This window comes from Onychostruthus taczanowskii, unplaced genomic scaffold (genome assembly GCF_017590055.1).
Source record: "Onychostruthus taczanowskii isolate IOZ18803 unplaced genomic scaffold, ASM1759005v1 scaffold80, whole genome shotgun sequence".
NCBI lineage: Eukaryota > Metazoa > Chordata > Aves > Passeriformes > Passeridae > Onychostruthus > Onychostruthus taczanowskii.
In genome coordinates this window covers 2,139,004-2,154,692 of record NW_024505893.1, presented here as the reverse complement: position 1 = coordinate 2,154,692, position 15,689 = coordinate 2,139,004, and the positions used below count along the sequence as shown (strand labels likewise).

The 15,689-nt window shown below is 36.3% G+C and overlaps 1 protein-coding gene across 10 annotated transcripts in view; it reads right to left on the bottom strand.

The window, feature by feature from the left end:
- NRXN1 (neurexin 1) overlaps positions 1-15,689 on the bottom strand; it is a 672,393-nt gene that overhangs the window by 327,909 nt on the left and 328,795 nt on the right. For all 10 annotated transcript variants that reach the window (XM_041424058.1, XM_041424060.1, XM_041424063.1 and 7 more), the window contains 2 exons: positions 13,121-13,294; positions 7,414-7,533 (listed from right to left, as the gene is read on the bottom strand). In XM_041424058.1, the coding sequence (XP_041279992.1) occupies positions 7,414-7,533; positions 13,121-13,294 (294 nt within the window). The remainder of the gene's footprint in view (positions 1-7,413; positions 7,534-13,120; positions 13,295-15,689) is intronic.

Sequence of the window (15,689 nt, the reverse complement as noted above, 5' to 3'; positions counted from 1 at the left end):
TTGGCTATACAAATTTCAGGTCTGAACTGTACATAATATGCCATTAAATTGTAATAATTGAAAGTTCTAGAGAAAGGAATCTAACGATACCCAACAGAACAATTTTAGTTCCATGAGAATATATTTAATTAACCCTTAATCATTTTCACCTTTATGACACTGGAAACACTTCTAGGATTTGATTTACAAAATTATTATGCCATTAATAAGAGAAAGATATTATTGACATACCAAAATCCAATTTAATTACTCCCTTGATTCCTCCAGAGGCAGAGAGAAGCTTGCAATTTTCTGACACTATGTTCCATTTTTAATATTGTGAAATAAAAAAAATATCCCTGAGTAGGCCAGAAATGTTGCATAATTGCTTCTAAGCTACGAGCACAACTATACCAATGTATTTTGATTACCTTGAAAGTTCTTTTTTGGATTTTTCTGCACCAAGTATCCCACTTAATACTTTACTTGCTACTCTTTGCTAGAAGTATTCTTGCACAAAAGAGTTTCTACAGTGACTGCCAAACACTTGCTGTTATTTAGATTTTCATTTTTTAAAGGTGTAGCTTGCAACAGATTTAAGAAAATGGAAATTCCCGAACTATTTTAGGAATGGATAGCTCATTGAACTGACTCCAGAATTTGAATGTAAACAAGAAAAAAAATTCCTTAAACTAGTTTTCAGACTGTCAAGAAACTTTGCCTGTTCATTTACATAATTAATAGACTGATATATCTTAGCAAAAAACTGAAATTTACATACTTCCAAACTTACATACTGCAAGACCCACATAAAAGAGTGGAGGAAAAAAAACCTAACAGATTTGGGACAATAAAGGCTTGAAAAAATGTTGTCATCTGTGCATCAATCTCTGTAGTTCTCCCTGAAGCACCATGTGCTGCCATATAATAGCACAGGGGCCCAACAGCTCAAGGTGAAATCCATCCTGATTAGGTTTCTAACAAAAAACAACAACAAAAAAAGTAATTTTGGTAGACAGCCACAGGAAACACTTTCCTTGCACTTTTTACAATTCTCCCAAACACCTCAACTTCTCTGCATTTTCAAGATGTGTGTAAAGTCCTACTTCCTTTGAACTTTATACAAATTAGACCACTGTTATTTGTCATCAGAAATTCCAGATGTTCATGGTAGTGACATATCAGAAAAGATAAGCTGAGCAAATTGAGATTTCTTCAATTAGTTCATTCCACCATCTTGTCCTGCACTGTAATTTTGTGCACAGCTACATTTATTTCTCATGTGTAAAGTGGGTCTCAGTGGCAAAATAATCATATGAAGCATTTAGACTGGTGTGTTATCAGGGACAAATCTTTACCATTCTCAGCTACTGGAGATGAAAATCAAATGTGTTTTAAAGTACACTTGAGGAATTTCCTATCCCTTTTCTCAATAGCAGGTTATGTGTTTATTGGTAGCTAGGAGCTACAAAGTCTCAGCCAGGAATAGGTAATATTATTTTGGAAAGTACTACTGAGAGTGGACATTATGGCTAGTTTAGCTTTTGGTCACTGGATTAATTAACCTTCTTTATTTGTATATATCCTGCTTACAAAAGTAGCATTAAGATAGATCTCACATTCTAGGTGTCAAAAGGTCCAAAAGATGCACTATCCATAACAGTTAAATTTATTGATAAATGAGAAGGAAATACATGCAGCAAAATTATTTAAATCCATCCTTTGTGCTATAGCAGACTGATAATACAAAGTGAGCATCACCTGGTTTGCAATCCAGGAGAAGGAAGACATTGTGAGAGGCAAATGACTACCAAATTCTCAACACCATACAAGAGCTCACAAGATTGCAAAAATTCTGTGGCAAACACAAGAGAAAATAAGAAATACTGTCATTTTTTTATACACTATAAATATAGCGAGTGATTTTTTTCACAGGTGCATGCACACATTGAAAACATTAAACAGTGCAAGCCTCATGATATCCACATATGCCTGTGAGCAATACTGAACTACCTGCCTTGCATCTAGGCTATTATACACTCACTAATTACATATTCCCAGAAAATAAGACTCCTGTCTCATTTAGTGTGAAAGTGTTCTTGTTTTGATCTGAGCTCTTCAGTGAAGGTGGCTGGTGTTTATAAGGCCACTCATTTAATGCTGAATGCTGACCCAATATTTAGAAGTTTTGTGATTCAAATTGTACCTCAGTATTACTTAACACACTCTCCAAACACTACAATGAAGAGAGAATTCAGTTCTTTCTCAAATTGTTATTATCAAATTCTCTAATATTGAATTCTCTCATCAACTTTAACTAAAGTATTTTTACAGCATCTTGTTCCTAATATCCTCAGCAACAGTCAGAATTAACCACTATTCAATGTGTTCAATGTGAAATAATTAGATTTGTTTTGCTGGAAACATACATGTTTCAGCCCCCACTGCAGAAAAGGGCGGTACAAAAGCCAAGACACACTTGGAGTTTAATCTGGCAAAGACAGGTAAAGTCTTAGCTGAAAGGTATATCTGTAATTAAAAAAAAAAAATTAAAAAATTAAATGTTTTTTGTGAAGCCATGTTGATAATGCTGACAGAGTTATCCATTTAAATTAGGGCTTTGGAGTTTTTTCTTGATAAACAATAAAAAAAAAATAAAAGAACCTTTTAAAAAGAGTTTTATACTTACAGTGACTGAGAATGTTGAATTCCTAGCCAGGAGAGACTGCATGGTGAAGCACTAAACCTTCAGAAGTGGATTTTAGTGCCAGTGTTGACACAGTGTTATCATGACTACACACCAATACATTATTCCTTTAAGGTAACAGACAGTGTTGAAGCTGTCCTGTAATTTGGCACAGAACACTTGTGTACTAATGCAATATGACAATGTTATTATGTCTGCTATTTTCCATGCCATAATAGCAGTATTTGTTTCCACAAACACACCATTACATTCACTAATAAGGCTGTACTGAAAGACTGCCCAAATAAAAACAGATGCAAACTTATAGAAAGGAGACAATCTCTTATAGATTTGTTTTGCTGTGCCAGAGTAATTTTCAACCCTATTCTTATTAAAAAAAAAAACATAAAAGAAAAGATGACTTCCCTGGGAGGATACCTTTCACTACATAACCTGCTGTTAGACATGGTTACTATGTTCATGATGTATTTTCCCATTGGACATGCATCCATTTTTAAGAACAGCCACTAACTATCCTTTTAGTACAGTCTCTTTATGATAGCACTTGTAGGAAAAACCACTACTGCAAGCTTTACATTAATCACTGTAACACTTCCATCTATCACACCTAAAGAGCATTGGTGCCCCGAATCTCTAAGTGTCATACTACATCAAAAGAAAAAATTAACCAGATAGCATCTTGGGGTCAAAGCTTTCAGCAGACAGCGCACTGAAAGTTCCCACCTCTGCCACCATGAAGGCTTAGGGTCTACAGGCACTTCATACTCACTGGACTACTGAGATTTGCAACTTTTTTAGTTGCTGCTCCTGACTACACTTTTAAAACTATAGCCTTACAAATAGCTGATCCAGTTCTTTTTCTGTAGAGGTGCATTCCCTAAATTTCTCCTCCTTCCCTAGCAGACACACAGAGGACACTCTTGGACTAGGAGAGAAAACAATCTGCCTCAAGTGGTGTTCATTATGAGAGGACTTAAAAAAAAAAAGTTTTCATTTTCATTTCCACATATTTACCTCTAATAATACACTGAACAGCACAGGAGCAATATGTAGGTGTTATCACAAAAATTAAAGAAATATCTTGCACAGTGAAATGTATTATAACACTTTCCATGAAACCATTTTTTTCATTATTTCCTCCACACCTCCTGTTTTGGGGATTTAAGACGAGAATGATGCAAGTGAAACATTTGCACTGTAAAGCCCAGGAACAACGCATGTCAGATCTTCATGCTCTGGGGTTACTATGGGAAATGCACAGAAAGCATCAGCTCAAATGCAGCAGGGTAATTTGTGCACATTTATGCAAATTGCAGATGATAGGAAGCAGGGAGGAGTGGTTGATCAACCAGATGCGTGTGCTGCCGTTCATAGGGACGCCGACAAACTGGAGAAATGCACTGACAAGAACCTCCTAAAGAATGCCAAATCCTGCACCTGGGGAGGAATAAACCCTCACATCAGGACGAGCTAGGGCTTGACCAGCTGGAGAGCAGCTTGGCAGAGAGGGATATGGGCATCCCAATACTCAGCAAGTTGCACGTGGGTCAGCAATGTGATCTTGTGGCAAAAAAAAAAAAAAAAAAAAAAAAAAAGCCCAACTCTGGTTGCTGTTGGTAAAATGTTGCAGAAATGTTGAGAGATGTGATTCTTCCACTCTACTCAGTGCTGCTGAGATGCATCTGGAGCACTGCTCCCACATGCTGGGCTCCCCAGTGCAAGAACAATGTGAGAACACAGGAATAAACTTGTGTTTACCCAGCAAAGGGCCACAAAGGCCATCAAGGGCTCTCTCCTATGAAGAAAGGGTGAGGAAGCAGGGGCTGTGCAGGCAGGAGAGAAGGCTCAGTGGGGATCCATCAACGTCATGAAATAACTGATGGATGTGAGGTAAAAAAGACAAATTTTTTTTCTAGTGGTGCCCAGTGACAGAACAAGAGGCAATAGGCACAAACAGAAATATATGAAATATAATTTAAACTTTAGGAAAAGATTTGTACTGTGAGGATGAATGAGCACCATGACAGGTTTCCCAGAGTGGTTATGGAGCCTTCATCTTTGTGGAGGACCCAGATAATCTGTACAATCTGACTCTGCTGGGAACAGAAGGATTGGACAGCTCCTCATTCACCTTGGCAACATTATCACTGAAATTTCTAATTAGATATGTCGCCTAAGAACTCGTGGAGCAAAACAGAGGTGAGGTGTGATGGGTTAAATCCTGGCTGAGAGCAAAACCCATCTGAACACCCACTCCCTATTCTCTGTTGTTTTGTTCCCTCCTCCTTCATCTGTCCAGCATTTTGGCGAGAATGGCACACTTTCTAACTGTGTTTTCATAGAGATACCATCACCCTGACTAAGTACTTCTAACTGTTTCTCTTATTACCACTGACACTTAAGTGGTCAGTTGCTGGGGTTTGAGACTAAAAAAAAAATCTGTCTATGAGATTTCGATGTCTTAAGCCTTCTATTTTATATAAAACAGTATATTCACTTGTAAAGTGAGCCAAGGGCCTGCCTGAGTAGCAACACTGGGTTAAATTTGAGCTTCTGTCAACCAGCGCTGCTCCACGCACAATCTGCAATGGAAAGATGCTCAGGAAGGTGCCTACATCCTTCCTGAAGGGGATGCATTTTCAGCAACAAACAGCTGCTATTCCAGACCTGTCGCTGGAAGGTTTCCTCACATGAAGGGAATTTGTCTTATTTCAGTGCCATGAAGTTTAGTCTGTGGCGTGCAGACTGGGCCACTTTTCAAAAGCTGTAGTAACATTTCGTCATTTCTCATCCCATTATGCTCTTCCCAAACACAGCAGAGAGCAGGCTCAGAGCATGCAGATGACACTGACAACATCATTTTTTCCTCCATTCTGGCACATTTACCGCTACAAAAACTCTCTTTTATTAGATGGGCTTTGAAGATTTTTTTTTGGTATCTGAACTAATCTAAGGAGCCAAGAAAAAGTAGAAACAAAATATATTATATTTGCTAGACTCTGCATTCTATTCCAAAACATCTGTATTGAGGATAAATTTATATTTCATGCTTGTGATTAAAAAAAACCCCAAAACAACAACAACAACAAAAAAATTAAAATATTTTTTTTCCTGGGAATAAAGTAAGTATTTTTAGCAACCAGCTTCTAAAAGGACTCCTTTACCATCATCAGATGTGGCATATTGTGAAATATCTCATTTATGTGCAATTGTGTGTAATCCATGATGTTATTGTATAAATGAGCATTCACAGGTAAATATCTTTCTTAAATAAGCTCATCACTTTGCCAAATTTATGCATCACCTGTCACTTGAAGAAATAATCAATAGAATATTCCAGGTCCACACAACAATTACTACTAAAAGTTATAAACTGAGTTTCTCCTTTGCTAGATGTTATATCTGCAACCTTCTATTTACAGGTTTTAGTTACTTCTGAAACAACTCAAAAGATCACAAAACAGAAATAACAATGTAAAAGCAAAACAGAAACACTTTTCTCTTGTAGTAAGTACGGGGATGAAACTTAAAAAACTTATGTTTAGCAATATGACTAATCATGTACATTGCTGAGAAGTGCAAACTCAAATATGTATAAAGTAAACCCAAACTTTTGCTCAAATCATTGAAAGTTTTTCAATACCACATTTCATTTCTACCATAAGAGCAACTGCAGAGAAACAGAATGAGTCCTTTCATCCTTTCTCTAATTTTCAAACTAAGGAACTTTCATGGGAATAAATTATTAGCTCTTGCATACAATTAATTTTCTAGCCCTGTGATGAACACAGTTTGAGCACACAGCTTTTCAAATTTTAAATATTCTGCTGGTTTCGGGTCTGTCAAGATGGCATGCCTTGCTTTAGAGTGGAGAACCAGAACAAGACAGAAAAATACAGAATACTTGACTAGGTAGTTATACAACACTTGCTGTTATCTGCAATTTTTTTTAGATAAATGTATGCAAATAGAAATAAAAATGCCTTAAAGAAATTCAATCTTCTTACGGGTATAAAAATGTGCAACATTTGGATATTACAAATGTGATAAATTCAACCCAAAAGTCAGCAGCTTACTTTTATCATTTAACATTATGGCTCTCCATTATTATTCCACCATTACTCCTGCATAATTCTATTTAGATCAATAAGGTTAGGTTGGAATAAAACTACATTATGAAGCTGGTGAATCAGGACCCTTATTTTTGACACATTTAAGCTTTTCCTGGAAGACCAGATGGTTGCTGCGTGTTTTTCAGATGAAATCTAAAAGAACTAAAATACTCAGCATGCTTTTATTATTGGCATATTTAGTGTGTCACCTAAAGAAATCCACAAAGGGAGATAATAAGCCTTCTCAACTGTTTCACAGTAATTATAGCCCTTGTGATTGTGCTACATTAAGATAACAAAATGTAAAATGTGTTTTCAATCAGGAAAAAAGTCCATTTGAAATATTTAGGCAGGAAAGGGACTGCATCAAACAGGTAACCATCAGTATGCTGGACTTGGAATCAAGTGCAACAAAACCAAGTTCTACCTGTGTTTGATACTGCACATTTTCCAAAATTTATAAAGCATATTCTTTGTTCTTACCACAAGCCTTACAGATTTTCACGGGGTTGACCAGCCCAGTTAAATATCTAATATTAAAACAACATAAAGCTTTAGACGCTTGCTTCAAACGTTACTTCAGGTTTTCAGAGGGACATTTTTCCATGTACTTACGGTCATTGCATAACGGTCCACTAAAGGAGGTCATGCTGCAGTCACAGCTGAACCCATCCCACTGCTGGAGGCACACGCCCTGGTTGGCACAGGAATCCTCTTGGCACGTTGTGCTGGGGCCTAATGAGAACACACAAAGAAGGACTTGCACTTCGTCTCCCAAAGAAAGGTACTTCCCAGTGGGCCACACTGAGTAGTTGCCAACATCTCAAATCAAATGAGCAAAGAGTTACCAAGTCAAACGCACATAAACTCACTGGTTTTGGAGCAGCATGTAACATTACAAGGGGGGGGGTTTGCTTTAGTTGGAAGATCACTATGTCAGACACATAAGATTGCACAAAACAGAAGCAGAATTATTCCGGGTACATGGGAATGTTAACTTTGTTGTCAGTTATTTGCTAATCCCGTGTCAGACAATTAACTGGCTAAAAGTTGTCTAAAAACTTCATTATTTCTTCCTGTAAATACATGTCAAACAGCAAAGCCGGATGCCACAGGAATCAAAACTCTGGGATATGAAAGACTGGATAATGAAATAGAAAAAATGAAGCAAGTTTTAAGAAATAATAAAATGAAGCTACACTATTACAATTTTTATTAATTATATTATATTAATCCCACAAATTATTTTAAATTTTTTAGATCTGAAATTCAAAGCAGTTTGGGATTCTTGGGCTGGAATGCTGACAAGAACTGATTCACATGCTTTGGAGATCCCATGCAGGTTCCTTCTAAAAGGGGAAATGCAGAAAATCAGACTACTAATGAACTGGCATGCCAAAATGTGACATACACATGAAAAACAAAGCTACTCTATTTCTAGAGAATCATAACTAGACTACTGAAATATAAAGAAATTTCAAAAAGGAATGATCAAAGCACTAAAGCAATCACTATACAAACATATTCAAGACTGAAAGCCTTTATGCAAGCAATGCTGGAAAATGAAGGTTCATTTAGCCCATTGTTTTAGAGGTGTGAAAGGCAAAATCAGCAACGAAATAACACACTTTAGTTCTGAAATGTACAGAGCATTTATTGCAGAAATCCAACTGTGCATTGGGGGTTTCAGTCTTGTTCAATACACACAGGGCTATCTACCTTGCAAATCAGCTTTCATCAATGCAACTTTGTCAGCAAAATAAAAAAAAAAAGCAAAATATAGTAAATGTTAGTAAGCAATATTGAAATGGCAGCAAACACAGAAAAAAACCATTCAGAATAAAGTGCATGCTGCTGTTAAAGAGAGAAAGAAATGCCATATAATGCAAACAAATTAATGCTAATAGCCATAAATCTTCAGGCAAGCCAAAATAAGAAAGCAGTAATTTGCCAGTATTTTACTAGAAATATAATGGTTAATTGAGCTGATGACATGTAATGGAGGAAAATTAAAAGTGTGGGGTTTTTTCTTCCTTGGATAGCTATGAATGCATTAACAGAGTAAATGCATGGCTGAATCCTGACTAGCCCTTTGTCATGTTCAGATACAGTGAATTCAAGAATAATTAGCACCATCATCCTCTGTGGTCTGCCTTTTTCTAGCCTCTCTCTGTGCCTGGTGAATGAAGACTGAAATACAGACCGTGAACTACAGTTTACTATGAGCTCTCACACACATTTCACACTACAAGGAAAAATTTGGTTCTGGCATTACAAAATTGTCCCAAATTGTTTTGGGGGAGGCACATCAATATCTGTCTGAAATTCCCACAGTCAGTCATTGATGATAAAGGGGCAAAGCTGGTCCAAAGATTACATAAATAAATTAAAAATCACACCCCAGAGAGAAATCCTCGTAACCCTTCTTTTCCATTAGACCTTCAAATATCTCAGTGTGCGATTTTCTTTTGATCTTCTGGTATTTTAAAGAAATCCATATCAATATGATTTAAGTCAGCTCCATGGCCTCTTCCTTTAAAGGAGGCACAGCTCAATCTCTGAAGCAGGACCTGAACAGTCATCAAAGTCACTGAGAGGGAGGGCAGGGTACGCTGCATCCCTGTCTTAGAAAATTTATTACTTCTTCTATTTTCTCCCTTTAGGACAATAATAATAATAATAATAAAGCACTACCATCTATAGCTGACTACAGCAGGCAAATCACTATAGATAGTGATTTATTTTCCTTTGGAGTTCTGAGCCCAGAAGTTTAGACATTTGGGCATTACATCACCCTTTCTTGAGCAGAGGATTATAATGACAGAATCCTGCAGCTGACAAGACACAATTTTTCTCACCAGATTCTGCTACTCGGAAACTTTACAAAGCTGAAGTGAAAATATCTGTAGGTGTTTAAATGTTATATATTCATGGATTTATTTACACTTTAGTTATGCAATGTTGAATTTCCTCATCTTTGCAAAAGTAGAGCAGAAGTCACAAGGACTTGAAAGTACATAAACTGCAGGACCCTGTAGGCACATTAAGAAGTCCATGTGAAAACACATATTTAGAAAAAAAATATAGATAGAATCTTGCTAAAAAAGTGAGGTTTTTTTTTTATAATTAAATTGATTCTTAGCACTCTTGGCTTATCTATATTAGTCATTATTCTAAAATTGCCATCAAGACTAGCTTGCATATAAGCATTTCTTTTAGCAAAAGTGGGATTATTTTTTTCCCTAAAGAACAGAAGACAACTGTTTAATGGTGGTAAATACTATGATATTTACCCTAAAAAGTTAATATTTTCCTATATATACATTTATTTATTGAACTACTAAGGTAGTTATTAAAAATACTGTAACATACCCTTCTCTAGCACTTTTTCTTCATTCATATTCAATTTTTAAAATATTCTAATTTATTCAGTCTTCACTGCAGACTTTTTAATTGCCTGAGTTTGTGATCTCCTTTACATTTGTCCTATGTGAGGGCTTGCATGCAATATATATCATAATAAGCATTATAAACTGACACATAGATGTTTTACAATATATTATTAAAACAAATTTCTTATCTTACCACCAAGAATCTCATGTATGTTAATACTGTGATTTTTTTTAATGTAGTTCATATAATATAGAAATTGCATTATACATGCACATATACACACAGTGTATTTTTCTTATAATGAGATAAAAACTATGATTGTACCATACTTTAAGTGGGAAAAGGAAGTACAATTGATTTGACTGCAGGAAAACTGTGTTGACACAACCTGGCTTTGGGGTTTGCCATTAACAATTCAAAGAGCTAGTTAGCATATTTATCTTTCTAGCTGTTAGCTTCTATCTGTTCTAGTTATTGAAAATTTGTCAAGAAGGTGGATTTTGCCAAGTATAAATTATGTTTCATGTTCAATGATAGAGATATCTCTCTCTGCGGTTGCAGCTTCAAAAGGCAAACCTTCCAATTTGCCACAGTAATCCCATGGGTGGTTTGGCTCAAAATGTTTAATGCACTTATGGCCATCAGATTATTGAGAAAAAGAAATATTTTAAGTACAAAATCTAACAGATAAAATTAATTAGAAGTACATTATGGTTTCAGAGTTTGACAGTTTTTTGTCAGCAAAATAAAGATTTGTTTGGTTTTTTTTTTTGGTTTTTTTTTTTTTTTTTATGTACCTGAAATTTGGGGAATTCAATCCCATAAATCTGAAAAACAACAAATCCAAGTGCCTCACTTCTCAGGACAGATTTTGCAGAACCTGATGTCTTAACACTGGGTATATACCAGCTGTCTTTGGGATTGAGAGTGGTGGTAACTAACACTTCTGAAATTACTTCTGCTGCCATGTCCTGAGCTCTTTGGACCCGATGTCTCAGAGGACTTCCAGGGCAGGTGGGATTGGTGCACAACTCTCAGCTCTGCAAGGATGGAGACATCCTGGCTGGACACAGCAGCAGAGGCAGGAGCAGCTTGAGGCATGCCAGGGTTTCCTAGGAGGCACCTGAATTCACAAGTGACCTAAATCATATTTTAGGTGGCAGAACACTTCTTGGAAATCTGAATTCATGGTCTGCAAACAAAAGACTAACAGATGGGTCAGACATGAGGACTGGAAGCAAACAGGTGAGATGGAAGAGATAACTTGCAAGAAAGGTTGGAAGGGGATATTTCATTCCATGCTGTTAAAGATTTCCTTCTGCAGGCAGAAAACTTTTGAGGGGACAGTTCTCTGGGAGCCAGGCAGCACATCTGGTTTGACCAGGTTCTTGTGTCAGGTGATTCTGGTGTTGGAAAAAACTCACCCTCTACCAAAAAGGACCACAGTTTTATGGCCTTTGTTAAATTGTTGGGACCTTTATTAAATCCGCTGATAGCTGAGTTATGCCAGTGGTTTAAAAGGTGAACTCACACACCAGGCCCGTGGCATTATTTCTTTGAAGTACAGAAAATTCATTTAGGAAATTACATAATTTCAAAAGAAGCTATGAAATGCATAATGGAATTAAGACATACTTTGACTGTCTGGAGGGATGGTGCAGGGATGGAATTGCTAAAACCATTCAGAAAGCAGAATCTAATTTTCTAAACTCAGTGGCAAACTAATACATATTTTTGCACTTCTGAAAGACATATGCAAAATTCCCATCTTCTATTTTTCTATAGCTTTAGTGTCTGTTTCTATGTATTAACAATAAAACTTATATTGCTAACTAAAAGTAACAGGTAAAGAACAAAAATGTTGCACATGTCCAAATGCACTGTAGGCACAACAAAAGAGGAGACAGACTTTATCCACCAGGAAGGTTTATCTCCTGAAACTTGAGACACCCCCCAGATTTCCTTGGATTTTTACAATGCCAATTTGCATACTTAACAAACTTGATATCAAAATCATTAAGATTCTAACTTGAAATAGATTTTATAATGTCATTTACACATTTTTCTGTCCAGAGAAGAATGGCACTTGAGAGAAGGGAGAACATAGAAAATTGAACATAAACACAAAATCCAGAATTATGTGAATAAATTAGATATGCAGGGACAGAAAATGTATTCAAATTATTCCATAAACCATAGTAAAAATAACGTGGGATCAAATGACAGCTGGAAAAATAGCTGGAGATTGACATTCCTGAATTAGAAATACACTTCTTCTAATTCTGTCCTCACTTAAATTTCATGATATACCAGATGAGTCAATAAGGAAATAATATTGTGAGATAAAACATATTTGTCTGCTACTGATTTCAGATAGAAAGGTTCATGTCAATACTAATCTAAGGGGTGAGCAAAAATACAGAAGATAGAAGGTTGGTATTAAAAAGTTTCATAAATTAGCCTTGAATTAACCAACTCAAAATGTCTGCTTTAAAATTTGAATTACTTAGCTAAGGTCTCAGCATTAACTAATGCCTGAGTGTTATGAAGATATAAAGAACTTCATTGAAGCTAATTGTTACTGTTGTTATCATTAATTAAAATACATCAGTAGTAAACAAAACACATGCAAAAAAAATCATGCTGCTGGGAAGTAAGGAACCTACATTTAACATTCTGAAGTTAACTCACGTTCTCAGATTAATCTCTGTGCTTTAGGGCAGGCATATGCCTGTCTCCATAATACTAAAAAACAGCCTTTATGTAAGAAGGGGTGAAGCAAGATCAATTAGAAGCAGGTAAAATATAGTCTCTTGATATATGGAGTGTAAATATCAAAAAAGCCCTGCAGGATTGGCACAGTGCTTTCACTATGATATATATATATGTATAAAAAACCAAAAAACAAGAAAACCAGCATATTTAATACCTTCACATCCTCTTTCTATTTGTCCATTGCAGAAGAGAGCATCTGAGATGAGGTCAGGGAGGCGTCCGTTCAAGTCAACTGATGCAAGGCAGCCTTGGAATCCCTCCTTTGCATGCACCAGCTTGGGCAAGGATTTAAACATTTCTTTGGCCACTCCTCCAATATACAAATCACCTGGTGAGGAGAAATAAATATTAGATACAAAAAAACCAAACAGCAGAAACTTTGACCCACTTGATCTTCTGGCCTTTTAGGGCTGAATGACAGATATGTCAAAAAATATTCTTTGAAATAAATGTAGAAGAAAGCAAACACTGATAACATGCAAAATACTACAGCATTTCAGGACTGCATTTTTTCAAATGTAAATGTAGACTTCAAATTGGTATGGCTGATTACTTAGAAGTACTTGGGCAAGCTTTCCATGTGCCAGCTCACATGCTCAGGAAACATGCATCTATTGCAGAGAGAAGGATGAAATCACAGAATCCCCATCTAGAAACTCATCTAGCATTGGCACAATTGTTCATATGATTGATATGCAATTTGTTCATGTAATTGTTTAATATTCAGGGAGGCTGGCCACAGACCATGCCAGTGATGGACACAGCACAGTGAGACAAAAGGCAACAGGATCCACCTGAAGTCCATGTATCCGGAATCATCCATTCAGAAGTACACCAAGAAATAAAAGATTGAGGGACACATGAAAGGAGAAACTTAGAGATAGCATTGTTAAACAGCAAAATGACCAACTATTCCCACTGAAACTAATGTGGGAGCAAGGGGAGTTAGATGCCTTTAAAACAGAAATATAAACACTGAGCAAATGGAATTTTGCTGCCAAAAATGATTATAATGGCAGATACATATAACAAACAGCTTGCTCTGATGAACCTCAGGCAACTTACTCAGGACTCAAAACCAGGGCTTTTTCCCTTCAAGCAATCCCTAACTCTGTGATTGACTTGCTTTGAAAGCACATAACTCTAACTTTCCTCTACAACACCGAGGGAAGGATGCTTTTATATTTTAAAACAATTCGGGCTCTACATTTCTTTCATGTTTTGGATGTGTCTGGCAGACAGAACAGTCACCTTTCAATCCAACATAACCATAAGAACCTCCCTAAATACGCCTCAAGTGTCAGGCTGCAGGTTTAACCAGGCATTAAATCCTCATTGATGATGTATTTTTTTTTTTTTTTGCAAGCACAAATTTGCAGCAGTTTATCTGAATATACATTCTAATCTACATTGTGCTTTCCAGGGCAATCCCTAGTCTGGCTGATTTTTGAGCCTAGACCACAAGACCAGGTGCTCCAGCACCAAAGAGTGTTTCCTCATGACCTCAAATGCAAAGTGTTGATTTCCTAAGTGATTGCTGAGCTTTGTAGGCAGGTTTTACAGTGACAGAACTCAGAATGTACTGTTGTCACTACCTCATGTGGCTAGATTTAATCTCCCTCTGATTGGTGTAAATCACAGGTACACCTTTTGCTGGTTCTCCTCGCATATTTCTTGTTTGAACGGGACTGCAATTTAGTGCTGTTTGTAATGGTTTACAGTTTACCTGTGAGGAAATAACCTGAAACAAATAAATGTCTGTAAGACTGAGAAAAATCTTTAGTCACCACATATCATCCCTAAAATTCAACTGCATTTGAATTACTGAGATAAAGAGAAAATGGAACATGCTTAGGAAAATGCTTAACATTAATATAAATTCTATATTAACATAAAGAATTTTTAAGCAAACCAGCCTAAATTCTTATCAACCTTTGTAGCATCATATATTAAGACACCTCAAACTTTATCAATTCTATGTAGATAATTTGGAAAATAAGATCTTGCTTTCCTCTAGAGCTCTGAGGTACAATGTAAATCTCACTAGCATGAGATTAAACAACAGATCAAAATATGGTGATCCATCTGTTCCCACAAATGGGATCTAATTCATTCACAGCAGAAAGATTCCTGCATTTTTCAATCTGCTGAACGGAAAGCAAAGTTAAAACCTTTGTGCAATGATAAAGGTTCTCCATCTTTTTCTCAGATGGAACACCTAGAAAGCAAAACCTTTCCAGGTTCCCTGAAGTTTTGTGCCTTCAGTCACTGCCAGCTCAGAATAGAGAGATAATTCATCTCAAGTGATCCAAATAGACTTAAGAGAGGGAAACCATTCCATAGAATAGTGTTAAAAAAATCACTTCTATGATAAAAAAAGTTAAACTTGATCTATTGCACATGACACGTGTAACCTCTTTTTAAAAATATACTGTTCAAGCAACCATTTTTATTCTGTGATTAGTTACATCTTTAAAACCACAACCTTTCAGATTGATCCCCTGCTAATACCTGATTTCCATCTCTCAAACCTGTTGAGATTGCTATATACAGTCATGCAGTAGCTGCCAGATATGATGGATGGCTAGCAGAAATCCAGGTCAGTGTGCCAACATATAAGCTGGAATTCATAATATTTTCTCCTGAAAATATACATTGGAACATTGCCAAATAGGTATCATATGCAGCGAAGTACAATATTCAGTCTAAATAAGCTGCATCCC